Source organism: Paroedura picta, chromosome 1, assembly GCF_049243985.1.
Source record: "Paroedura picta isolate Pp20150507F chromosome 1, Ppicta_v3.0, whole genome shotgun sequence".
In the NCBI taxonomy this organism is placed as follows: Eukaryota; Metazoa; Chordata; class Lepidosauria; order Squamata; family Gekkonidae; genus Paroedura; species Paroedura picta.
This window is the reverse complement of record NC_135369.1, coordinates 86,166,234-86,192,448: the sequence shown is the minus strand read 5'-3', so window position 1 is coordinate 86,192,448 and position 26,215 is coordinate 86,166,234. Positions and strand designations below refer to the sequence as shown.

Below are 26,215 nucleotides of genomic sequence, written 5' to 3'. Positions count from 1 at the left end.
TGTATGCTCCCCCCCCCACACACACTAAGGTTGAGCAGAGTGATACATCAGGGAGATGTGAGAAGTTCTGTTACTAGTAGCTTCTTGCTGACCAAGAAGGTCTTTGTTCTCAGATCTAGTACAACAAAAAGATGGGACAACCTAGGCTGCTACCAGCAGGGGCAGACTTACAAAATCAAGGTTCACTGTGGCATCCAGATCCTCAGTGACTGAAGCTGATGGTTTGGAGACTGACCATAAAATGTTAATGAATACTGGAATTCCTAATGATAATATTGAGATTATATTTCAGGCCAGAAGACCGGCAACCAGACATATTATACATGGTTGACATTTAAGAAAAGGTTCAGAAATCACAGAGTCTACCCCAACAATCCTTCCAAGGACATTTTGAGTTTTTAAATGATGGAAGAGGTAAAGGTCTTAGACCAAACATCCTAAAATGCCAGGTATCTGCCTTAGAGGCAGTCTTACAAGTTATGGGTTTAACAGGCATACTCATGGAATCATAGAATCATAGAGTTGGAAGGGACCTCATGGGTCATATAATCCAACCCCCTGCGCTATGCAGGACACTCAGATCCCTATCGCTCATCCACTGTAACCTGCCACCCCCTTGAGCCTTCACAGAATTAGCCTCTCTGTCAGATGGCTATCTAGCCACTGTTTAAAAATTATGAACTAATTTGTAAATATTTGAAAGGTGCCACACAGATTTCCTATATGGAGTCTATCCAAAGTGCTATTGGCACTGTTAAAACATCTTTTCAAACCACCGAAAAAAGTGGAACTGAAATATCTATCATGGAAAGTGGCATTCTGATATCAATTACTACAGCTAGAAAGGTGTCAGAGTGGGAAGCTCTAATTAGAAAGAGCTGTGCATGTTTCATAAGAATTCAGTGGTACTCATAACAGATTCCTTGTTCATACAGTAGGTTAACTCAAGGTTTCATACTGATCAACTGATGATACTTCCTTCCTCCTTTCCTCAGGCTTCAGCGCCAAGGGAAAGGGAATGGAACAGGCTGGATGTGAGGAGGGCCTTAAAACTATATCTGGACAGAACCAAAGGGTTTTATTTGTCAGATGCTGTATTTGTTGATCATGGCAGTACTAATCTGGGAAATAAGGCATTCAAGAGTATCATTGCAAATTGGATTTTATGAACTTAGGCAGATTGTGAGTGGGTGGGCAGGAAGGGATGTGCCAGTGTTTGTCACTTGTGGCCCTTCCTTGCATACTCAGGGAATTGCTGATTGTCACTGCAGGATGGTAGGTGAATTTCCTCCAGGCAAGGCTGGATTCTGGAGATTTTTGGTGAAAGGATCACTTGGGCATGAAATTGGGGTTGGGAAGGAGGAGGAGAAGAAGAAGAGTTGGTTCTTATGTGCCGCTTTTCTCTACCCGAAGGAGTCTCGAAGTGGCTTACATTCGCCTTCACTTTCCTCTCCCCACAACAGACCCCCTGTGAGGTGGGTGAGGCTGAGGGAGCCCTGATATTCCTGCTCAGTCAGAACAGTTTTCTCAGTGCCGTGGAGAGCCCAAGGTCACCCAGCTGGCTGCATGTGGGGGAGTGCAGAATTGAACCCGGCATGCCAGATTAGAAGTCCGCACTCCTAACCACTACACCAAACTGAAGAATCCTTCTCTTCTGTGGGGCGAAGTCCTCCAGCATATTTTCCCCACCACTGTTATAGTTTGTATATTTGCATGTTATATTGCAGAGTTGTATGAAGGAACAAAAGTTATACTATTGTTGTGAACTCATCTTAAAGAAGGTTAGAATTTACATCTGACTACGCTTATTGTGGAGCTTTTTGGCTACTGTATGCCTGTAGAGGGTCAGCCCACTGCAGTCCAGTAAAGGCATACTAATTTGCATAGTCCTGCCTGGAGCAAGAAGAGGCATGACCTAACTATTCCTGGAGGACTTCACCCTACTGAAGAGGAGGATTCTACAGGTAAGCCAATTATCTGTTCTCCCTGAAATAGCTGGTGATGGCTGAAGAATTTATGTGGCTGCAAAACAGCAATCTTGAGACACTCACTAGAGGGTGCAAGAGACTGAGATTTGGGCCATAAGCTCATTTATCTGTCCAGGCCTCCAAAGAAAATGAAGGGAAAAATTAAGGGAATTCAGTCTCTAGAACTCAGTCAGTTGTGGGAGGGGGAAACTGGGCAACCTAAGGCAGACCAAAAAACCAGTAGTATTTATGGCTAGAGGGATCAATAATCCCACAAGGAAATGTGAGAGGGGTCTGAAACCCGATCAGAAACAGATGAGGAATTTTCAGAAAAGCATTGGATCAGACCCCTGCATTTGCCTCTTCCATCCAGACAACTACCATTCTCTGCTTACCAGAGCTGTCTGAAAACCCCTCAGTCTGATGAAATGCTCCCTAAGGACAAACCAAAGTGCAGTAAAGAATTTCCCCCCAAGACTGCCAGAAACTGTGAGGGTAGTCCCTTTTCCAGACTTCTTTGAAAGACAAATGAAGAGAGAGTGGAGAGGGTGGTTCATCCCACCCCCTTTCAAGTAGTCAAAGCCTCTTAAGTGTCACAACATTTGTCACAAATATTACTGGTAAATTACTCCCACTACAGAACTTATGTCAGGGAACCATTTGCCACAGCATTGTGAAGCCACTCTGAAGGACAATGCAGACCATTAAGTCAGAATTTGCCTTGCACATTACCTTAGATAGTGTAGTCACATACACTGTTCCAGATGATCCCTGAGGACAATAAGAGAGCCACAGAAGTAGTTTCTAGCCTCCATCTTTGTGGTAGATGCCAGCTTGGATGCCATACAATTTGCATTGTGAGCTACATCTTAAGTGGTCATAGCCAGAAGTAACCTTTGGCTAAAATCCTGAGACGTGTGGTTACTCTAAACTCATCACTGCCTCCTACCCTTTTCCCTGGGTAAAAGCATATTGGTGGTAAATAAAAGGACATGGAGGATCATTGTCCATGGGGTCGCGATGGGTCGGACACGACTTCGCACATAACAACAACAAAAGGACATTTAGTGGAAAGGAATGACATGTTCAGTGTATGGTCTACTAAGACCCCTACATCCTTTTTGCACATACTGCTGCAATGACAGGTCTCCCCCATCCTTCCTATCCTATAAGAAATGCATCATTATAGAGTGTGGGAGACTTGTCTGGCAGTAGTATGTGTATAAAGGACATAGGGGCCTTATAGATCATACACTGAACATGAGTTAGCAGTGTGACTCTGTGGCTAAAAAGGCAAATGAGATTTTGGCCTGTATCAAAAGTAGTATAGTATCCAGATCATGTGAGGTGATGTTACTGCTTTATTCTGCTCTGGTATGACAATTCAGTTCTGGGCACCACATTTGAAGAAGGATATAGACAAACTGGAGTGTGTCCAGAGGAGGGTAGCAAAAATGGTGAGGGGTTTGGAGACCAAGACGTATGAGGAAAGGTTGAGGGAGCTTGGTATGTTTAGCCTGGAGAGAAAACGACTAAGGTGATATTAGCTATCTTCAAGTGCTTGAAAGGATGCTATATAGTGGATCAAGCAGAGTTGTTTTCTGTTGCCATAGAGGATTGAACCAGAACCAATGGGCTGAAATTAATTCAAATGAATTTTTGGCTAAACATCTGGAAGAAGTTTATGACAGAGCAGTTCCTCAGTGGACTAGGCTTACTCAGGAGGTGGTGGGTTCTCCTTCTTTGAAAGTTTTAAGCAGAGGCTAGATAGCCATTTGACAGAAATGCTGATACTGTGAATTTAGGCAGATTGTGAGTGGGATTGTGTAGGTGCTTGGCTCTTGTGGCCCTTTCTTGCATGCCTAGGGACATGCCGATTGCCACTTTGGGGCCGAGAGGCGAATTGCTTCCAGGCCAGACCTTTGGGTCCCCTGTCAGGCACTATCCAGATTCAAAGCAGGCCTAGGCCTAGACAAGACAGTAGGGCAAGGTAACATCCCAGTAAGGGGTTCCCCCAGGGTAGCTCAAACCACAGTAGAATCAGAACTAATGTCAGTGCTACCCATGGGAGACTGGTTCTAGATGTTTGATCAAACGGAGTTATTCTGTAAACAAGTGGGTAAGTGATACAATTTTCCATGGCTACACCAGTGAATTTGTGACCATTTCCCTAGACAGGCTAGTCACTTTTCTCATGCTATAGTGATGATGACTTGTTTTTCTAGAGACCTGTTCAGAAAAACACCAAATCATCACTATAGCATCTCCTGGAAGTCCGGGTTAAAGCAGGTACCCTCATCCAGATTTTTAAAAACCAATATCTTTTTTCTTTTTTTACTTAAGAAAAATGGGGGCTGGAGTATGACGCAAAACATAAATTCCTAAATAGATTTGTAAAACACAGCCATTTATGTGTGGAAACCCTGAGGTCCATAGGTGGGGCCTTAAGGTACAATGAATTCATGGCTCTCATAGAACCTTACATACACATACCCATCTTTCTGTCCTGCTGGAAGTTCCTGCAGTTTTTATATGCAGACAGCCACTAGTAGTTCAGAGCCTTCCCCTTTCACCTTACAAGAGTCCCCCAAATATTTTCCAAGGTCATGGTTAACTTGGTGTCGTTCCTTCATCGACATTGTCTAGAACAGCCTTTCTAAACTTTTTTACTGTGTGAAATACCTGAGATATTTTTCCAACTTTAAGAAGCCCGAGAAGTGGCACAGTCATGCAGAATATGGTTCGGAAGCACAGCTGTGTACGTGCCCGTCTGGGGCCCCTCCCCTTCCCACCCCCTCCAGGCCTATCATTGGCTATTTTGGGAGAGGTTGACATGACTGTATATGGTTATATCACCTGATAAATGTTTAACAAATTAAATATATATATACAAATTAGCTCCCACCCATTCAGGAAACCCTTCCAAGGCCGTCAAGAAACCCCAGGGTTTCATGAAAACCTGTTTTAGAAAGCCTGGTCTAGAGTTAAGGCCTTTTGATAGTATCTTGTCAAGTCCTGCAGTGGTTTAGGCTGAAGCCTTCCTCAGTTAAGCTAGTTTTTCTTCCTTTCATTGCCATATGATGTTTTGAGATATATGTTGCCAATAGAAAATGCTTATAATTTGAGAATTATTCTAATGAGCTTTATATGTATGTGTACCTGTATATATGTATATCCACATACCGGTAAGGACAGACAACATAATGGCCAACTCACATTTAAACAGGCATAGAGGAATTTTTACAAAAAAAGCCTTGATCGTTTTTGCATGGGCAGAGAGGAATTTGACCTCCTTATGTGTAGAACACATTCAAGGACATCTGAATGTGCAAGCAGGATTCAGCAGACAGATAACCACAATGAATGGACACTAAAGTCAGAATATTCCAACTGATTTCAGATCGGAAAACTATGGTTTTCAGTCAGAGATTCTTTGAGATTCATAGCCAGATATGACCCCCAAAGCAGAACAGATTGATGCCTTGACCTCTCCTTGACCCTCATACCTAATATATGCCTAATGTATGGTCTGACATACTGGAGAGCCAGTTTGGTGTAGTGGTTAGGAGTGCGGACTTCTAATCTGGCATGCTGGGTTTGATTCTGCACTCTCCCACATGCAGCCAGCTCGGTGACCTTGGGCTCGCCAAGGCACTGATAAAGCTGTTCTGACCGAGCAGTGATATCAGGGCTCTCTCTGCCTCACCCATCCCACAGGGTGTCTGTTGTGGGGAGAGGAAAGTGAAGGCGAATGTAAGCCGCTTTGAGCCGCCTCCCCTTCCTCCTCCTCTTCCTCCTCTTCCTCCTCCTCCTCCTCCTCCTCCTCCTTCACATCTGGCCAAGAAGACTTTGTTTCATTTAAAGAAACTAGGTGTTTATGGACTTGCCCCCACAGTGATCGTAGGCCACCATTCCCATTTCCCGTGTTGCAATATGTTTTTGCCACACTGAGCACTATGTCCCTCACTAGAGAAGACTGCGGAGAAATAGGAGTTAAGCAGTTCAGCCCTCTCTTCATCATGTTATAATTTCACTTTCTTGCCCTCGCAGTGGTTTTACAGAGTCCCTATTCTTTTTTTATTTGAAATATAACTAAAGAACCCCCTTTTTTGCTATGTTTAGCACTTCTTATGTTTAGCACTTTTTATCTCTCTTCCTAAGCCATGGCCACTTACAGGAAGGACTGAGGAAAACACAACCTGTGCTCCCAAGTCTTTTACCTTTTCCCCCAGGATCCACTAAGTCTTTCTTAATATGTTCCATGATGTGCTGGGCAGTATCATTTGTTCCTACATGGATGAGAAGGAAGGGGTGATGTTCTGTGGATTTGATGAGCCTGTTCAGCCGTTCTGTGACATCCTTGATGTGTGCACCAGGTAGGCAGCAGACCTCTCGAGACAACAAGTCTGGTCTTTCCCTCTTATTTAAAAGCTCATGAAGACGATGAGGTCAGAGAAGATTACTCTCATTTTTGTGGTACAACATAGTCCCATGCAGTGACCCAGTGGTTCTGGTCATGCTCTCCCAGAGTTTATTTTGGCATATTTAACTGGCTACATTTAACTGCCTGGAAGGTGACTTGCAACATTGTTGTTGTTGTTGTTGTTTATTAGACTTGTTACTCGCCACTCCCAGGAGGCTCGAGGCAAGTTACAGCATAAACCCCCCAATAAAACCATACAATAAAATCAATCTAGAACTGGGATAAAACACATGAACACAAAACTCTCTCAGCTCCCCCCCCCCTCGATGAACATTGTGGGGAGGTATACAGAAAGGCAATTGTAAGCCACTTTGAGACTCGTTAGGGTAGACAAAAGCAGGATATGAAAACAAAATTATTTGATTTCAAATTGAAATTCTTAGCACTTTCCCCCCTGCTTTGACTGGTAGTTCATATTCTTACCTGTTGATATCTGTGTTTTTAGCACTGGTTTATATTGTTTACAGGTTGTTAGGCTATAAAATTACTAAGGAAATTTGTAGCTTTGGGAACTGCTGAACTGGAGAAGGGGTGATGCCTACTAGTGGAAACTAATACCATAAGTCTTTGGCTGATTAGTGGGAATTACCCATGTTAAGATGCCTTCCCTTCATTAGAGTACAAAGGACTTTCATGGTAAAAATAATGGATAGCAGGTAAGCTGTAGTTTACACCATCTTGCTGGAGTTAGCTCAGAGCCTCAGGCATTGCAAGGTGGCCTGCACAGAATATTTTTTTTTAAATGATACTATTAACAGTTGGAACATTTGTGAAGTTAGAAGATGGCAGAATAGGTTGGATGTCAATTTTCTGTTAGTTTCTAGGAGAGAGTTCATTGAAGCATTAATTATGCTGATTCGAAGCAAATCGAAGGACATCTGTTTGTAGGTTGATTCATTAGATGATGCTGGCATACTCTTACAATTCCCCAAATACATTAGAATTATTTTACACTTAAGGCTGCATTCATAGTAATGTAATGTACATTGAGTGTTTCTGTTTAATTCTTTTGAGGATGTTCTTAGAAGCTTTGTTTTAGTCTTGAGTATATCTTTGCATTTAACATACAGTAATTTCCTAGCCTACCCTCCCGCTTAATGTTGGTATCCTCTCGTTACACTAACAATGGCATCCTAAACAGAATAACACTCTTCTAAGTACATTGTGTCTTTAGAATGGTGTAACTCTGCTTAGGTTGGTACAGAAAAAACAACAACCATGTGTAATAATTTTGCAATTATTACTCTAGTACTAACGCGATGGGATATTTTTCCTCCTGAGGATTCCACCATGTTTGAACAAAACCATTTTAAAGATAAAACAATGTGTGTTAAATGATTTTGTGGCTATAAATTGTCAGTCCAGATCCCATTTCTTCCCCAGGTATTTAGCAGTACAATTCTATTTGTAGTAGCCTCAGTGTATTCATTGATTGGAATAATAGTACATTTGTAATCCGCCATTCCATATTGTACTGTAGATAACATTATTGGTGGAAAAGACATAAATTGCAGAGATTCTGTCACATGCCCTTACGAATTACACAGCAGAGGTGCTTTGAATATATGATAAATATCCTGGAATAGCTGTTTTGTATGACCAGAGGTTTTCTATAACTTCTAGAAACAGAAAATCTGGGATTCTTATTTTTATTACATTAAATGGCTAAAATTTGGACCTGTCTGATTTATTGCCCTTAATGAAATGACTACTGGTCTGTTGTCTTATCCTCATCATATGCAATCACTATTAAGCTCCTAAAAGAAAATTACTTACTATTTCAGTAAACTCAGTTTTGGTTCCAAATGGACTGTGTGCCAGACTGTTAATTTGCATTGTATTCCTTGGTGAAATTAAAAATTCAAATAGTAGAGCTGGAACACTCAAACTATACTTACTTCTTAAATTGGCTGCTGTCAGTATGCTGTCACACTGCCCATTATCTGCCTGATGTGCTTTATACAGAATCACTTGCCAGGTGTTTTTTTGGGGGGTGGGGTTGGGGCTGAACATTTGTCACTCAGCTGATAGAATAAGATAAGTAAAGCATAGCTTATTAAGCAATCTCTCAGAGGAGGGAAATGTACAAACCATTTGATTTACTTAGCATACTAATAACATTTTTCTTTATTTAGTGTGATATAATCAGTTAGAATATTGTTAACAGTATTTTGGGCTTCAACATAATGATTTGTCCATGTTCTGTACAATTTGGTTTGGAACAGATCTGTATTAGTCTATCAAAGCTGCCTTAGAAATAAATTAAAGTCACACATTTCTTCTCCCTGGAAATGTCACTGGCAAATTTTGGTTGACAATGTAGTCCTGTACGAGTTAGTCCTGTCAAAGGCATTGTAATCAGTGGATTTAAAAAGAGGTAGCTTTGTTAGTCAATGAGCAGAGGACAGGGCCAAACTAAACAAGATGCTGGAAGATGAACCTCTCAAATGTCTAACTGGTCAATAGCAGCAGCACTGCCTTAGTTCACATTAGGGCAATGGCCCAGGGGAAGTTTACTCCTTTCTCTGTATTGTTTTTCCTTCATCAAATGGCTCCATGGCTATATTGGGGCGAACCTGTAATTCATTATCTGTCTTCTGCTGCAGCCCCACATTGGGACTGTGCAGACGTAGGCTGCCTGTGGAAAACTATCACTAAAGCTCATAGGGGGTGCTCCCAACCCCTCAAAACCATCCGCTCACCCGACCCATAGAAACCAAAAGAATAGTTTGAAAGAAGTGATTAAGAAGAGGAAGAAGAAAAGTGAAGGCAAGAGAAAAAAAAGATCAGAGTCTCAGTCAAACCATTGATGTTTTCTCCAGCGATAATCCTCCAATGTTCAGTGCAGCAGCCAGCCAGCAGCATACTCTCTGGGAGTAATGCTGTAAGAGTCTACTTTACCAGGCAGAGCAGCACAGGCCAGGAGGCCAGCAACAGAAGGCAGGTAAGAAGACCCCTAGCCTTATATACTTTCCTGGCCAAACACAGAAGATTTTCAAAAAGGAAGAAGAAGAAGAGTTGGTTCTTATATGCCGCTTTTCCCTACCCGAAGGAGGCTCAAAGCGGCTTACAGTCGCCTTTCCATTCCTCTCCCCACAACAGACACCCTGTGGGGTGGGTGAGGCTGAGAGAGCCCTGATATCACTGCTCGGTCAGAACAGTTTTATCAGTGCTGTGGCAAGCCCAAGGTCACCCAGCTGGCTGTATGTGGAGGAGCGCAGAATCGAACCCGGCATGCCAGATTAGAAGTCCACACTCCTAGCCACTACACCAAACTGGAAAAACCTTTTATACTTGGCCAGGAAATGCTTTCCCCCCAAAACAGCTTAACTTCCCCAGCCCCCCCCCCCCCCCGTCTTCCTTGCAGCAAGCTGCTTGAGCAAGGTCTGTACTGCAATACATTTGCAAATGCAAAATGCAATGCAATGACTGGGTGGCCTCCTACAGGGAGCCCAGCCAGCCAAAGTAAGTGGCAGCCGTGTCTTGGTTTTTTTTTTTTGTCCCAGCCAAGCTACACATCCCTAGTGGAACCCTCACTCGAGTATAAGCTGACGAGGGCTTTTTCAGTGTAAAAGATGTGCTGAAAAACTTGGCTTATATTCGAGTATATATGGTATATGAAATGTAATATATATGCCCCACCTCTCTTACTCATCTATCTACTGTAATTTTTTTCTTTTTGTAGTCTGTTGCCTGTAACACAATATATAATATTCAAATCCATGTAGAGTATATGATTTGTACCTCATTTGAACAAACATTCTTAATTTTAAAGAAACAAGTAAATACATTACTACTACTGAAGATAAATTGGCACAAAGGCTCATGCGTCTTCTGGAGGATCTATGCTCTGTTAAATTATGACCTCAACCTGTTAAATATGTGTGCTACTGATAAATCCATGCAACTAAATGGCAGGTGCTTTCCTTGTCTGTTATTTAAAGGGGCCATTCACAAAAAGCATGTTAAATCCCAAGTCGTATTTAGCCCCCTGGATCCCTGTGCTTCCATTGCAAATTGTAATAACTTTTCCTTTGCTGTAAAGGTCTGTTAATGTCTAAACATTGATGTCCACGTTGCTTTATATGTTCAATTCCAAAAAACATAGATCCTCTGGTTCAGTGGTTCCTCATGTTGTGGTGACCCCCAACCATAAAATTATGCAAGTGTTCTTTCACAGAAATTAAACCAAAACTGACCAGTGACGTGAACATCTATTGTTCATGATTATATATAAATTGTTTTTTTCCCCAGGATTTCTCAGTTCAGTTCTGCCTCTTGTCCCACCATGCCAATCTCGCTCTTTTCCACTGCTTCAGACAGAAGAACGCTCTATCTCCATCTACTCTGCAAGGCTGTTGTGTAGATGGTGCTGCCCCAGCCAAGCTGCTTGCCCTGCTGCAGCCCCTGTGAAAGGGTCATTCGACCCCCAAAGGGGTCCTGACCCCCAGGTTGAGAACCACTGCTCTAGTTGATGTTGTTTGAGCTTAAAGTTGTCTGTGAGAGGAGCATCCTTGATTTCATGTTGGAGGTGGGAGAGGTGCTCTCAGATTCTTACTTTCATCAGTCTCTTGGACATTCCAATGGAAAAGTATTGACCTGGACATATTATGGTGTATATTATGTCTTTTGTTAAGCAGTTAATGAACGAGTGAACATGTATCTTATACCCTTGCTGAAACATTCAAACTCAGAAATTATCAACATAAATTTACAGACATTGCAATTGTTGCATTTGAAATTGTCATTTGTCAGTCTATCAAACTCTTCCACTTAACTGATCATTAGCGATCTTAAAGTCCCATTAATTGGCATTAATGCACTTATGGCAAAAAAATTGATCTGTGAGCAAATTATTCCTTAAATGAGCAGGATGATGGCTAGTATAATGCAGTAATGTGTTTCTATATATGCTTTTCCTATATGATGAAACCTCCCAGTCACCACTTTCTTTCACTGCACTTCCCATGGCTACTCCATGGGTTTGCACAAAAAATTCCTCATTGTACTCAAAAATATTATTTTAAAAAACAATATCCTGTATTAACTTTATATTTATTTTATTTATTATATTTATATACCGCCCTCCCCGGAGGCTTAATAAAAAGTGTGTGTGTGTATGTGTGGGGGGGGGGAGACAACCTACTCTGTTTTCCAATATGTTTTCAGTTGCCACTCTTGCTTCATCCAAAGGCATATTTGTATAAAGCACCTGTGTGGCTGCAGCACAAGACAGATAATTAGAACAGGGTTGTGCTTACCTGTAACAGTTGTTCATTGATGTCTTGTGTGCAGACACATATTCTCTCCCTCCATCCCTGCTGTGAGAATGTGGAGTGCCATCTTGGGTTGAGCTTGACAGAGCTTTGCTCTGATCTCTCCTGCATGTTTTTCCCTGGCTGGCAGTGGCTTGTTGAAACTGAGGGAAGGGGGTGCTCTGCCCTCAGAATACATGGTGCACCTGGTGGAAGGCAGGTGCATGCGTGATTTTGAGGGGTCAGGAGCACCCCCTATAGGAACTTTAGTGAAAGTCTTCCGCAGCTGGCCTGCGCCTGTGCAGTCCCAATGTGTGTCAGCACACAAGACATCAATGAACAATGATTACAGGTAAGTGCAGTCCTGTTATTTCCCTTATATTGTCTCTGTATTTCCTTACACTGGACAACAGCTCTAGGAACCATGAGGCTAAGGTTGCAAACCTTCAGGTGGGTGACTGGAGATCTCCTGGGATTACATCACTCTCTAGGCAACAGAGAGAAAATGGCTGGTTGGGATGGTGGCCTTTACAACATTATACCATGCTAAGGTCCCTCCCCTCCTCAAAGCTTGCCCTCTTCAAGTCTCCATGCCTAAAATCTCTAACAAACTTTTCATCTGTATATATATTTGAGAGTGTACTGTATTATATTAGACTTGCTGTTTGAATTTACAAATTTAAGTCAAATAATGTGTAAGCCCTTTAGCTCTAAAAGGGCCAGGTTAGTGGTCACAGAATTGTAGGTGCCCCATTCAAAACTTGAACAACATAAATAGCTTCTATTTGACACATGGGAAACAATGGGTTTAGAACTAGGAGTTTTAAACAATATAAAAACAACAATAATGATGATGATTATGAAACATACTGAGCAGTCCCAAAGTTAGGATAAAAAGAGAAGAAAGTCTCTGAGCTCTGACTGACATAGTGTAGACGGGTCACATTGCACACTTAGTGAGGTCTTCCTTCTTCAGAATATAATACTTTACTAGTTTCAAAGTCCCCTCCCCTGGCCCCTGGCCAGGCAGCTTAAGGTGGCTTTGGGCAGCATTTCACAGTCAAATCAAGTGGGGTGGGGAGCTGGGCAGCTCGTTAGCAGGGCCGAGGCAGAGCTCCTTAGCAGGCAGTCAGCAGGCCAGGAGGCCCTCGTTAGCAAGCCCTCTACCACGACCCTTTGCCCAGGGCCCTTTCCCCTTACCTGCTGGTGGCTCCAAGCACTGAGGCGTCTGAGAGCAAAGAGGCTAGAGTCCAGGGTCAGAGGGCAGGAGCCGCAGGGGCAGGGCCAATCAGGGCAAAGCTTGCTGCACTCTGATTGGCCCTATTCCAACTTGGACAGCCGAACACGTTCCACCCCCTAGGCTGTTTCAGAAATATATAGAGGAACAACAATGGATAATCAATAAATGACAGCACCCTTAAGGCCTGGCAAACATGAAATTGCTTTCAAAGTATAGGGAAAAAATTCATGGTGTTATTTTCAAGAGCAAACACTTACCATAAACCTAACAGCTTTACGATTAAAGATAAAACTGAATGATAATAGCTATGAATATAACAATATTTGAAGAGACAGGATCCTCAGTGCCCCTCAGGGAGATCACTCAAAGCAAGGGCAATTCCAGCAAACAGTGCCCATTAACAAAAAGAAAAGAGAAAGTCCCAAAGAATTGGAAGGCTACTTCTTCCCCATATTCTCTTCAATGCTGCTAGTTCCTTGTGCTATTGCTCTGGATGCTTTCTGTGGTTTGCGCTTGCAAAGAAATGAAAACCCTCAAGTTCTGGGCCTTCTCCCTCCTGCTGTAGGCCAGACTGACTCAGTCAGGGGAAAAGAGTTTTGAGCCATATCTTTAATCACAACTCAACAAACACAATTCAGCTTGACAATCCCTTTCTTTATAACAACTCCTAAAGGAGAAATTCTAGTATGTAATTTCTCCCTGGTTGAGCCCATCACAGACTTGCAAAGAAATCAGCAGTTTCCCTCAGTCAAGCTCTGGGCTTTTTCTCTTTTCTGCTTCAGGCTCTAGACTGACTGATAAAATATTAATGTGAAAATGACATGGATTACAGCAAATTATGAGAAACCAGTTTTCCTCACAGTCACAGCAGAAGTTCCCAAAACACTCAGGATCAAAAAATGGCTACCGTTCCGCCAACTGCTAACTTTGTCCATCAGCACGGCTTTCTTCCTTTGGAACAACTTCTTTAGAAATCCACCGCTCCCTCAAAAGAAAATCCTTCAGCATCCTTTCACTTCCATGGAGTCCACCACCATCCTCCTATTGCCAGAAAAACATTCACCCAGCCTCTCTGTAGAAACCACAGAGAAAGTTTCTCCGGAAATTTCTTTGAGCACTCTCGGGTGCATTTCATCCAGCCCAGGGGATTTGAACTCATCCAGTGCAGCTAAATGCCTCTCGACAACCTCTCTGTCCATGTCAACCTGCCACCCAGACACTATCTCTTGACTACTGCCATCTCTAGGTAAAGGTAAAGGTATCCCCTGTGCAAGCACTGGGTCATGTCTGACCCTTGGGGTGACGCCCTCTAGTGTTTTCATGGCAGACTCAATACGGGGTGCCAGTGCCTTCCCCAGTCATTACCGTTTACCCCCCAGAAAGCTGGGTACTCATTTTACCGACCTCGGAAGGATGGAAGGCTGAGTCGACCTTGAGCTGGCTGCTGGGATTGAACTCCCAGCCTCATGGACAGACAGCTTCAGACAGCATATCGCTGCCTTACCACTCTGCGCCATAAGAGGCTCTCACTGCCATCTCTAGATGTGCCTAAACCCTTTAACCTGTGGGAAAACACAGATATAAAATAGGCGCTGAGCCTTTCTGCTTTCTCTGCATCCTCCGTTAGAGTTTGTCCATCCGCACCCAACAGTGGGCCTTTTGCCTCCTTTACTTTACATTTGCTCCTCACATAACTGAAAAATCTTTTCTTGTTACAATGGGCTTCCCTGGCCAATCTTAGCTCACTCTCAGCTCTGACCTTTCTGATGATTGATCTACAGTGCCTAGTAACCTGTAGGCACTCTTCTTTAGAGCTCTGTCCGTCCCTCCATTTTCTGAACTTTTCCCTTTTCTTTCTTAGTTCCTCTTGAAGTTCTCTGTTCATCCAAATAGGCTTTTTAGAGCTCCTGCAGTGTTTTTGTCTTTCTGAGATAGTCATTGATTGAGCATGCAATAGCTCTTATTTGAGTAGTGTCCACCCTTCACATGCTCCCTTTCCTTCCAGCATTCTCATCCATGGTATGACTCTCTGAGTCATCATGTCTTCCATCATGTCTTTGAGTTTATTAAAGTTTGCCCTACGAAAATCCAACATCCGCATCTAGCTACAAGCTTCCTTGCCTCCCCATCTCAAAAGGAATTCTATGAGGACATGGTCACTTCCCCCTAGGGTCCCCACCTCCTTCACCTCATCCACCAACTCTTGCCTGTTGGTCAGTATTAAGTCCAATGTGGCTGAACCTCTTGTGGGTTCATCTACCATTTGATAAATGAAATTGTCAGCCACGCAGGTCAGAAAGTTGCATGACTGAGGGTGCTTTGCAGAGTTTGTTTCCCAGCAAACATCTGGGAAATTAAAGTTTCCCATGGTGACAAGGTCCTGCCACTTGCATATTTTCTCAAGCTGCTCGCAAAGTGCAGCATCCACATCCTCTCGTTGGTCAGGTGGTCGGTAGCAGACACCAACCACCACACTGTTTGTTTTCCCCTCGCTTATTTTCACCCAGATGCTTTCCACTGTAGATATACTCTCCTTCAGTAGAATTTCCTGACAGGTAAGCCCTTTCCTCACATACAGTGCCACTCCTCCACCTCTTCGATCTATTCTGTTTTTTCTGAACAGTTCATATCCATCCACCATTACATTCCAGTCATGAGAATCATTCCACCAAGTTTCTGTGATGCCTATTAGATCATAACTTTCCATCAGCATGAGAAATTCCAGCTCTTCCTTCTTATTGCCCATGCTTCGGGCGTTAGTATAAAGACATCTGAATCCTTTTACTTTTGGTTCCCTGGTTGGGCTGCCCCCGATCGGTCTCCTTCCTTACACTCCCTGTGTTGAATGTCTCCTTCCCCTTGTGGCTTTAGTTTAAAGCTCTCTTGATGAATCTCCCCAGGTTCCTGCCAAACACATTCTTCCCCAGTTTCGATAAGTGCAGTCCATCAGGTGCTAGTAGGCCTTCCTCAAGAAAGCCTATCCCATGGTCCCAGAAACCAAATCTCTCCTGCCGGCACCAACTACGCAACCACTGATTCACCTCCATTATCTTCCTCTCTCAGAGAGGAAGATAAAAAATGGTTGTTCCAAAGTGGGCTATCATTTTCCAAATCTGGGATTCAAACTTAGACTGCCTGCCATTAATATGAAAATTCAAGCAAATTTTACTCAAGAAACATTACGCTTGGAGAGGGATTTTATTTATTTTATATGCCTCCCTTTCACTGGTAATCATCAAAATATGTTGTCTACTTTATGGTCCATCTGCTGTTTCATATTCAGTTATTTTTTGATTTGGACAGCTCCACTGAAACGTCTTTAGCTCCTTAATAGACTTCTGTAATCTTACTTAATCGTCAGACTTTGTTAATTAATCACATCATGTGACCCGCATTGAGCCTGTCGGGAGAGGCGGGAAATAAATAAATCTAAAAATAATAATAATAATAATAAAAGTGCCTCACGCACTCTCAATGCCTTTACATCCTTTTGCAAGGAACTTATTAAGCACATCCCCCTCCCTCAACAAAAGAAACACCTTTTATCTCAATTGTTAGTGCTCCCTTATTGTTATCAACTTAATTGCTGGACCCATGCTTTCCAGTTGTTTTGATCAAGTGTCCTTGTTTAATTAAAACGTTTTTACCCTGCACTCGCAATATGGATCTCGAGTGGGCTTAATAAAAAAAACCAAATACAAATTTTTGCAATAAAATAGAATGTCTTAATAATTAAATGTTTCTTAAGGTAACAGATACCATTTGTGGCAGCTACACATATGTGTGATTCTGAGGTAACTACTTATTGTTCAGAAGAATGTCTAGTCCCCCATCCTCATCTCTCCGATGGATTCTTTCAACCTCAATCACAGTGAGTTAAAAGAGTGTAGCAAATGCATTCTGGATCAAGTAGTGTTGTGAAGTCTTCAGGGACAGCCCCATCACATAGAGCAGTGGTCCCCAACCTGCGGGCCGCGGCCCGGCGCCGGGCCGCAAAGGCCATGGCGCTGGGCCGCGGCTCCCTCTCCCCGCCCCCCCACCGCAGTAAAAAACTTCCCAGGCCGCAAGCTTGCGGCCCGGGAAGCTTCTTACTGTGGGGAGGGTGGGTAGAGGGAATCAGGGCCGGGCCGCGCCCGTGCAGGCCACGCCACGCGGGTGCGGCCCGATCCGCGGGCGCGGCCCGATCCGCGGGCGCGGTCCGATGCGTGGGCGTGGCCCGCGCGGGCGCAGCTTTCGGGGGCGCGGCTCGATCCGCGGGCACGGCCCGCGGGCGCGGCCCGATGCCCTGCCGGTCCCCAGCCTAATAAAGGTTGGGGACCACTGACATAGAGTATACTGCATTACTTCAGCAGGATATGATCAGAGCATGGATAATATGGTCAGATCATGGTTTCCAGAAAGGGGAAAAGGCTGGGCATTAAACAAGGCTGCTTGAATCTGTCCCTTACAGAATTGGTCCGTGTGGTCCAGTGTTGCTTACTCTGATTGCCAATGTCTCTTGGTATGAGGCCTGTCCTATCCCTGTTATCCAAGACTGGCTAATGATTAAACAATAAAAGAACATAAACTAGGAAAGATATCAGAATCAAATTATGCATTCTCTGGTGGTGGTTCAACTTAACCTATAGAACAGTGGTTCTCAACCTGGGAGTTGGGACCCCTTTGGGGGTCGAACGACCCTTTCACAGGAGTCGTGGCAGGGCAAACAGCTTGGCCCGGGGGGAGGGGGCACCATCCACACAACAGCCTTGCAGGGTAAATCGAGATAGAGAGTTCGTCTGTCTGGAGCAGCGGAAAAGAGTGAGATCAGCATGGTGGGACAAGAGGCAGAACTGAACTGAGAAACCTCGGGGAAAAAGCAATTTATTTAACTCATGAACAATGGATCTTCACGCCATTGGTCAGTTTTGGTTTAATTTCTGTGAAAGAACACTTGCATAATTTTATCATTGGGGTCACCACAACATGAGGAACTGTATTAAAGTGTCACGGCATTAGGAAGGTTGAGAACCACTGCTATAGAAGCAGGGGAAATATCTTTCATAACATGGTAGATATTTATATTTTATGATGTCCTTATGGCTCACTGGAGAAGTGAAGTGCACCGTCAAGAGGTAACTACACCTGATGCTTAAAGATAGGAGGAACACCAGCTGGCAAGTGGCTTCCTGTTATTGATATTGTTGTAACAAGAGGAAACAACTTTCTCGTATGTTTCCTATTTCCAGCAGAAACCAGCTGCTGTAATTCATTTTGGTTTGAGCAAGACAGTTTATCTTAAAAACAAACAAACATGAACTCATTTTATCTAATTGAGCTTTGTGTACTAAGGAATTAGTATTGTAGGACTTCATATGAACAAGTATGTGTTCTAGGAGGTAGTTTATAACAAAATGCAATAAGATACTTTAAAGGCACGCTGGAAATTTCTTATCCTTTTAACATGTTACTTATTTACTTAAAACATGTTATGCCTTTCCACCCAGAGTCCACAAGGTGGTGAACATAAAAAGATTAAAACATTTAAGCAATTTAAAATGCAGTTATAATGCTAAAATCCAAGTTATAAGTATATAAATAAACAGCACTAGGAGGGCCAGTAACTTACTGGGCATATGCCCAATATGCCAGACAAAACAAAAAAATCTTTACTGGCAGGCAAAAGACACTAACACAGAAAGAGGCAGATAAATCTCTGTAGGAAGGGAGTTGTAAAATGTTAGTGCCACAATGGAAAAGGCTCTTTAGTGGTCACCACCTGACCAGCCTGAGATGGCAGGAACAACTGAAACAGGGCCTCTGAAGATGACCAGAGTGAGTTGTTAGATTAATATAGGAGAAAGTGGTCTTTAAATGATGCTGTTCTCAGGCTGTATCAGCACCTTGAATTGAGCCTAGAAGTAACTTGTAAACCAGTGTAGGTAGACCAAGACTGGAGGGATATGGTCCCAGAACTCACTCCAGTCAACATTCTGGCTGCAGCACTCTGTATCAACGGTAGCTTCTAATAGTCTTCAAGGGCAGCTCCATGTAGAGCACATTGCAGTAATCTAACCTAGATGTTACCAGGGCATCTACCACAGTGACAAGATTTCTTCTGCTCAGGAAGGGTCTTAGCTGGCACATCAGCTGAAGCTTCTAAATGGCACACCATAGTTGTTCCCATTGTTACATAGATAAAATTTCTTATTCACTTAATCATAGATTTTTTCCCCACTTGTTCATCTTCTGTTTCTAGCTGGAGTAAAATCTTATATATCCATCATCATCATCATCATATTAAATAATGTGTTTGTTTTGTAATCAACTACTTAAAATCAGTTGCATCTCTTAGAACACCACCTTCAGTACTCATGATCTCCTTTAATCTTGAGACTAATTGAATATTTATTCCTTCATCTTTAATACTTTGCCAAGACTTGTTTTTCTTTGAGTGTTTATCATCATGTCATATGTTAAAAATCATTTTATTTCTTGTGTCCTTATCATAATAAGCTTTTATTGAGCACATAAGCAGAGTTTGAGGGGCTCAATAAATTCCAGTGTGTAGACCATATTCTCAGAAGTTCATCTCTGATTAACCTTTCTTGTGTGATGATTAGGGGTATGCATTTGGTATATCTAAGCCCTCCCCCCACCTGAAAAATACCTTATCAGTATTTTCTGTCTGCTCTTTCAGCCAGATATTGATTGGGGTTAAATTTTGACTATCTAAAATGGCTGCTCTTGATCATGGGGATGGCCTGATAGACACATTTAAATGGTGTTTAAAGAGAGTGCAGTCTCTTTAAATGTCTTCTGAGTGAATTTGTGACTTGCAGAAAGCATTTAAAAGAATAGCGAGCCCTAAAGGTCTTCAGAGTTTACTTGTGGCTTACAAAAGGCATTTAAGGGATGACATTCTCTTTAAACCCCTTTTCCTCCTTCCATTGAAAGCAATGGAGGATGGGAACACCTTCTTAGGCAGCCCATAGAATTGGACCCCCTGGTAAAAACTATATGAAACTTAGGGTTTTTTTTTTAAGGAAATGTACCAGTAGCTATCCTGCGAATATGGTGCCTTTATCTCAAGAATCAGCCTACCCATCGAGCCCTAGGTACCCCTGGATTAATTTTCCATTATACCCTATGGGGACCATTGACTATAATGGTCCCTATAAGGTATAATAGAGATAATGATATGGGGATTTGGGAATATTGAGAAATATTGATATTTTGGGGGTTCAGTATACCCAAACCTGATGAATACAGTGTGTGCTTTTTGCATACCTTTTTAGTTGATTGATTTCTTAATATATAAATAATTGTGTAGGCCTTATCAAGATCTGCTGATTCTAATTTTACTATCCTTTTTAATCCAGTCTCCAGTCCTGATCATATCTGCTGTTTAGTAATATAAATCTTCTATTTTTTTCATCATTTTTCTAGGACCTAAAACTGATACGTTTTGAAGAAGGGTGGGTTTTATTTGGTGCTCTATAATTACTTTTTTTCCTATGGACTATCGCACAATTTTACTTACATTATGGCAAAATTTATGTGATTTACTATTTGTATTGAACTTTAGTGGGTTCAGAGTGTCCACTTCAGTACTGGTTACAATTTAAATCTAGCAACCCAAGAAAGGTAAATATTAAGGATTGAATTCTACCAGTTTTCACTGCCCTATCTGTCCACTGAAAAGACTATCTGGGCATGTAGAATCCACGGGGAACCCTCCCATTCCTATGCAGAAAGGGTCTGCAGTAAGGAGTAAAGTACAGGATTGTATATACCAAACATATATTTTGATAGTAGACTGTGTGTGATTTAGGAAGGTATTCTGTGGCTCAGAATTTTTGACATGAATTCTGTGCCTCCTGTTACACTTTTGCCTTAATGAACCTTCTTTCAGCTTAAGTGGAGGAAGACTTCAAACTTTGCTTATTGGCATAGGAGGATGGGGTAGGGACTATCACACCTGATAATGTATAAATTATTGTAAAATAAACTTGATATTCATGACCCAAAAATATAAATTGAAGCATTATAATGATAGCCATTGTGGAGGCTAAAGAAAAGCCAATAGCTAAGAGAGAGACAGAACATACAAGGAAAGGAGAGGGAGGGCTGGCTTGACACATAGGGATTCACTGAATCAGCCTTCCCAAATTTTTTTTATAACACCCACTTTCCCCTTTCTTTACGTTTTCTGGTATGGGTTTTGTTAAATGTCTTTTATTTATCTAGGCTGATAAATCCCATCAGAATAAGATAGCTACCGGGTCCATTTTAAACCAATCTGACTGACTGCTGGCTATATTGCTCTTTCTAAAAGTCAGCCTAAATGCTGGTTTAATGAACAACTGTTAAATGTGCATACATTAAAATAAATCAGCATATATGTAATATAAATGTAGAAACTGGGAAAAATTGAAATCTCTGTATCAGAATATGAAGAGAAACACTAGCACAATTCATCAGGCACCTTCTGTAAAAGCTTGTGTAACTGAAGAGTATTGAGCAATGAAAGTGTTCATTATTCCAATTGTCAGCTTTTCATTTGTCCTGAAACATTATCCTGCTCAAAACTCCGCTAGTGTACTGTCTTGCTATTTTACAGGCCAAAAGTTTGCTTCAGATGTTAATCTCTTATATTTATATATATATATATTGTATTTATTTTATATATTTTTTTACATTTATATTTATGTTTTATTAGTATTTATTATATTTGTATTTATTTTAGATTTCCAGGGTTGCTTGTTACCTTCAGGCTCTTTTTGCAAAAAGAAGCTAGCGAAGAGACCAGGATACTTGAGAACTGGCGAGCTGCAACAGATAGAATTCCACCCTCCTGTTGACTATGAACCATTTATTCCAAAGAAGCTTGAGCACCATGGCAGGAAACTCCACAGAGATTTTAAGAACTGCTGTTTGAAGAGGCCATCCAAAACTGAGTTGGGATTGTGCCACCGTAATGTATGTGCATGTACCAAAGTTCCCTCAGATGTGGCAACTGGATCAGCTACTGTTGAACCTGCAGCAGATTACAGAGTGCAACAGTCAGAGAATCTTATTTTACCTGTTAGCCCTTTAGTTGCAGGATGTAAAGAAGATGCCTTGCCTGTGTACAGCTCACATTCATCACAAACCAATTTGTTAGACTCTGTGAAGGATACTGCTTTCAACCACAGCTCACAGGAGAAGAAAAGAATGCATGCTTTCTGTCAGAAGGCATTGAATAACCATCAGGAACTTGAGAGCAAAGAAATTGTTTGTGGTTCTGTTTCTCAAGGTCACTTTAATTCAAGTTTTAGTTTCATCCAGCAATCCTTAAATCCAGCTTTTGAAACAAGTGGAATTGTGGACCCATCAGACTGTGGACCCATCAGTGACCCTCAAGATGTTCTGCAAGTATGTAAAGAAGGAAAATCAGATAATGGTAATTCTCATGTGCCTGGGGAGGGTCAAATAACTTTAGGGGGGAAATCGTTGGCTTCATCCGACAACTGTGTGTGTTTTGAAGAATGTAAGTGCCCAAAGGGGACTGTAGAGGACGATGAATTGTACAATTTTGAGACACTTTCACTTTTACATGCAAATGCTACATTCTCATATTCCACTGATTCTTTGGATGCAACATCTGCTGGTTCTTCTGTGACCTCAGGCTATGAAAGTAGTACCAATGTTACTGATCACAGCTGGGATTCTCTGATCAGGAAATATGAACCTGCCCTACAGGAGTGCTTACTTGGAAACCAAAGTGTATTAAAGGTTGGAATTTTTAAATTCATACTTGTTTTTAAGCAAGTCAACCTATGGATTGGTTACTGAAAACAGGAAGCAGTTGTAATGCTTATTTTGTTGAAATTTTAGTATCGGTTTTAAAAAAGCTGTTAAGAATGTGTTGTTTTTCTGAGTCATTATCTCGCTTAGATCCTTTTCCCCTAAAGGATACATTCTCCTACCTTTCTCCTACCTGTAACCTGGGGCTGTCAGGTCTGCCATGGCTGCTGGCAGGAGATGGGGAGGTTGGGTTGCCAGTTCCAAATAAGGAAACTTCTGAATAGATTTGGGGATGGAGCTTGGGAAGGACAGGGACCTCAGTGAGGTACAATGCCACAAAGTCCACCTTCCAGAACAGCCATTCTCCTGGGGAACTGATCTCTGTAGTCTGGAGAGGAGCCTCCCAGGTCTTACCTGGAGATTGGCATCCCTATTGTAATCCCTTTGTGCGAGCACCACATGACCTCCCCTATCACTAAGCGTATGGTAAGTTTCATACCCTGTCCCATCCCAAGAGTCACCAGTGGTGGGAAAAGGAAGAATAACTTCTCTCCAACATTGGTGTTGTGCAACACAAGAATCATAAATAACAAGATCTCAACCCTCCATGATATTCTTGTGGGAGAAAATATTGATCTGGCTTGCCTGACAGAAACTGGGTTTAGAAGGGTGAGATAGTCACCCTAGGAAAACTGAACTCACCCAGATTTTCAGCCCTTCACTAACCCTGGACGAGGACAGGAGGGGTCAATGCTTGTCTGAGAATATTTTTCCTTCTGGGCTGTTCCCATTCCAATGGAGAGCCAGCTTGGTGTAGTGGTTAGGAGTGTGGACTTCTAATCTGGCAAGTCGGGTTTGATTCTGTGCTCCCCCACATGCAGCCAGCTGGGTGACCTTGGGCTGGCCACAGCACTGATAAAGTTGTTCTGACTGAGCAGTAAATATCAGGGCTCTCTCAGCCTCACCCACCTCACAGGGTGTCTGTTGTTGGGAGAGCAAAGCGAAGCCTGTAAGCCTCTTTGAGACTCCTTCGGGTAGAGAAAAACGGCATACAAGAACCTTCTTCCTCTTCCTCCTTCTACCACTACTATCACCCCAGAAATTGAATATGTGGATCTTTTGTGGGGTGCAGTGGAGTGTTTGGCCATCCATTTGGTGTACCAGCTGCCTAATACACTAGCAGATGCCCTGCCAAACCTTTTGGAATTGAATGCTGGGTAGATGATGCAGCTCCCCAGATTATTAATTTTGGGGGACTTCAGTGTCCATGTAGAGAAACCTAACTCCTGGCAGTGCTTGGACCTAGTGTCAGCCATGGCAGCACTAGACCTCACCCAATAAACTGTTGGCCCTATACATCAAGTAGGCCACACCTGGATCTGATTTTTGGAATTGGAATAAATGTTTACCTGGTCCAGTCAAGTAGGGTGTCATGGTCAGACCACTATGCTCTGAAGGCTTGGATTAACATATTACAGAGATCGAATTTACACCTGCCCAAGGAGACTTATGGGTCCATTTGGAATCTGGAATGCTCTGCAGGATCCAACCCCCCGTGGCAACTCAGACAATGAGAAATTGGCATGCTTGACTCTCTGAAGCTATTGATGAAATTGTTCCCTGATGCCCTCTCATCTTCTTTCCAAACCCAGTTCCCTGGTCCGTATCAGAGCAGTACAAACGGAAACAGGAGCTGAGATGGCTGGAACAAGTCTGGTGGAAAACTCATTACAAAGCATCAAGAACATCTTATAAGATGCATATGAATGTTTATGAGATGGCAGTGAAAGCCACTAAGAGGGAATTCTGTGCAGCCACCATTTCCTCTGTGAGCTCATGCCTTGCATAGTTGGTTAAAACAATTAGATTGCTGACATCCTTAGGATCCTCCCAAAATTGAAATTGGGTATTAGCTGTGAGGCTTTTGTAAGCTATTTCATAGAGAAAATATTTTCATTCCAACAGGACTTTCCCACCAGGTTGGATGCAGAATGTGAACTAGATTCCCCTCAACCATCTCAGAGGTCCTACTTTAGACCACTTCAGTCAGCTCTCCTTGGCTGAAGTAGACAAGACCCTGGCAGCTGTCTGACCAACCACATGTCCTTTTAACATGTAGAAGAAGAAGAAGAGTTGGTTCTTATATGCCGCTTTTCCCTACCCGGAGGAGGCTCAAAGCGGCTTACAGTCGCCTTCCCATTCCTCTCCCCACAACAGAAACTCTGTGGGGTGGGTGAGGCTGAGAGAGCCCTGATATCACTTCCCGGTCAGAACAGTTTTATCAGTGCCATGGTGAGCCCAACGTCACCCAGCTGGTTGCATGTGGGGGAGCGCAGATTCGAACCTAGCATGCCAGATTAGAAGTCCGCACTCCTAACCACTACACCAAACTGTATTCCTCATGGCCGGTAAAAGCTGGCAGTGAGGAGATCTGGGGTGCTCTCTGGGAATTTATCCATCTGTCCCTGACATCAAGGATGTTCCCAGAGAGACTGAAAGAGGCTGTGATGAGGCCTTTATTGAAAAAACAAGAGCTGGCTCCCACCAACCCGGCCAGTTACTGTACTTGGTGTTCCTGGGTAAGGCTATTGAATGGGCAGTGGCAGGATAGATCCAGGGATTCTTGGAGGAAACTTTGGCACTTTACCCTTTCCAGTCCAGTTTCCAACCTGACCATGGGGTGGAGATGGCTCTGGGCAGCCTGGCAGACAATCTCCAGAGGAAGTTGGATCTAGGTGGGTTGGTGCTGCTGCTTCTATTAGATCTGACAACAGCATTCAACATGGCCGATCATGAGTTCCTGACTCACCACCTAGCTGACATAGGGGTTAGAGGCACAGCCTTGAAGTGGCTGGAATCCTTTCTCCACAATCGGGGACAGAGGGTGACAGTAGGGACAAGTATGTCCCATACTCTCTCTGATGCTATTTAATATCTATATGTGCCCCAGTTTCAGGCTGGGTTGTCATCAGTATGCTGATGACACCCAGCTATTTCTGTTAAGGAATAACCATCCGTCAGCACCCCCAGGTACCTGGAGGCCATGGTGGGCTAGCTCAAGCAGAGTATGCTGCAGTTGAATACCGCCAAGACAGAGGTCCTCTGGCTGGGTTGGCTCGTGGAGAGACAGATAATACAGCTCCCAATATTTGACAGGGTACAGTGAACCCCAGTGCCTTCATCAAGAGTTTGGGTGTGATTTTGGATCCCTCCTTATCAATGGGTGTCCAAATAATAAAGACAGCCTGCCTGGCATTTTCCCATCTGTGCCAGGCGAGGCAACTTGCACCTTATTTCTTGGAGCAGGACCTAGCCAGAGTGATCCTTGATCTTCAAGTTGCTCTATGCAGGGCCACCCTTCAGACTGCTCCAGAAACCTGAACTGGTCCAAAATGCAGCGGAGACTCAGTGAAGGGCACATATAACACCAGTATTCTCCCAGCTACATTAGCTCCAGATTGGAGACCAAATCAGGTTCAAGGTGCTGGTACTAACTTTTAAA

At 42.9% G+C, this 26,215-nt stretch overlaps 1 protein-coding gene across 5 annotated transcripts in view; it reads left to right on the top strand.

Moving 5' to 3' along the window:
• The window catches only part of DISC1 (DISC1 scaffold protein), a 483,193-nt gene that overhangs the window by 10,865 nt on the left and 446,113 nt on the right, over window positions 1–26,215 (top strand). For 3 of the 5 annotated variants that reach the window (XR_013232748.1, XR_013232750.1, XM_077346306.1), the window contains exon 2: window positions 21,674–22,701. Coding sequence is in view for 3 of the 5 variants with exons in the window: in XM_077346306.1 (XP_077202421.1) it covers window positions 21,674–22,701 (1,028 nt within the window). In the remaining 2 variants the exon portion in view is untranslated. The remainder of the gene's footprint in view (window positions 1–21,673; window positions 22,702–26,215) is intronic. The other 2 variants (XM_077346332.1, XM_077346324.1) reach the window with 1 other exon arrangement.